This window comes from Temnothorax curvispinosus, unplaced genomic scaffold, assembly GCF_003070985.1.
Source record: "Temnothorax curvispinosus isolate PA1 unplaced genomic scaffold, ASM307098v1 QBEX01014515.1, whole genome shotgun sequence".
Taxonomy (NCBI): domain Eukaryota; kingdom Metazoa; phylum Arthropoda; class Insecta; order Hymenoptera; family Formicidae; genus Temnothorax; species Temnothorax curvispinosus.
In genome coordinates this window covers 623-2,271 of record NW_020224295.1, presented here as the reverse complement: position 1 = coordinate 2,271, position 1,649 = coordinate 623, and the positions used below count along the sequence as shown (strand labels likewise).

The 1,649-nt window shown below is 34.3% G+C and overlaps 1 protein-coding gene across 1 annotated transcript; it reads left to right on the top strand.

Annotated features, from left to right (window-relative positions):
• Positions 1-93: 93 nt before the first annotated feature.
• LOC112464732 (KRAB-A domain-containing protein 2-like) lies at positions 94-1,266 on the top strand (the record flags this gene model as incomplete). The annotated part of the gene is made up of 2 exons (XM_025031887.1): positions 94-160; positions 758-1,266. Coding segments are annotated over exons 1-2 (576 nt in total), but the record flags the coding sequence as incomplete, so codon positions are not given.
• Between the last annotated feature and the right edge of the window lie 383 nt (positions 1,267-1,649).

The window sequence follows — 1,649 nt, the reverse complement described above, 5'->3', positions numbered from 1 at the left end:
TTTCACACTTCGATGTTTCATGTAATGCCTGGCATATCGTAACACGTGCCTCGAGAAAATTAATTATTTTTGTAACAATTAAAAACATTTAAAATGGAAGATATAGTGAGTAAAGAATTATTTATCGAAAAATACAATAAGTACTATGAGGAACAACCTGGTAAACGACCATATACTTCAGCTCAATTAAAAGAGGTAAATATCAAATCAAATTACGCATATTAAATACTTTTGAGGTTAGGACAACTCTTACTGAACTAACAGTTTTCTTATTCAATTTTTATATTGCTGATGAAATTATCACAGCGATAAATAAAAAATCACTTACCAAAACTCGTCGAGAGTACTATCTATTGAGAAAATATGACATCATCACGGTAGATAACAATGTATTGGTGGTCAAAAAAACTGAAAAACATGATAAACTTATTTATTTAACACCTGAGAAGGATGTGTTCGACAGGTTACTTGACATTCAGGTAAACTGTGGCCATGGATCTCGAGACAAAATGATGGACATTATTAAGCAAAGCTGTTCTATTCCGCGACCATGTGTAGAACTTTTTTTAAAATGTTGTAAAACATGCCAAATGAAAAAAAGTAGAACTGTCGCTAAAGTGGTCGTGAAGCCAATTCTAACAAAAAGTTTCATGACTAGAGGACAGGTAGACTTGATAGACTTTCAGTCGATTCCTGATGGAAAGTACAGATGGTTATTGAATTATCAAGACCATGCTACTAAATATCTATGTCTAAGAAACTTTGAAAGCCAAACAAGCAGTAGATGTGGCTAACAAACTCATCAAGATATTTTTACAATTCGGTGCTCCAGCAATACTGCAAAGTGATAACGGACGCGAATTCGTAAATAAAGTCATAGAAGAATTCAAAGTTCTTTGGCCGCAATTGCATATTGTTCATGGCAGACCTCGGCATCCACAAAGTCAGGGTAGTGTTGAAAGAGCAAACCAAGATGTTGAAAATATGCTTCGCGCATGGATGACGGATAATCATTCAACTTCTTGGGCCACAGGTTGTTACTTCGTTCAGTGGCAAAAAAATAATTCCTTGCATCGGGTGATCGGCAGAAGTCCTTTTAAAGCAGTTTTTGGTAGTGATCCAAAATTAGGACTTGCTTCAACTAATCTTCCTCAGCATATTCTATCGTCAGTGGCTACAGAAGAAGAACTGAATAATTTAAAAATTGAAATTAATTCTAATGGATTGACAGTTGATTCAAATGAAGACGAGCTGGCAGACGGCGACGTAATTATTAAATCGAATGACGTTATTAACAACAATAATAATAATAATCTTAATAATAATAATCTTAATAATAATAATAATGTAAGTACTGATTTGATTGAGGCTGCAGTGATTGAGGTAACGACTCCGGAAGAATGTGTTGTTTGCCAAAAAAATGTTTCTGATCAGAATTACCGTTGCCAGACGTGTGCTATGCCGATTCATTTATCATGTATGGGAAAAAATGGATTGTGTCATTTGTGTATTTCAGCGAAAAATATCGATTGTAACCAAGCCCAATCATACAATGGCATCAAAACTCAAGCTGAAAAAATGTTAACCGTAACTAAAAAAATTTTGCCAGATATAATTGTTGGTGATTGTGTACTAGTCAATGTAGATAG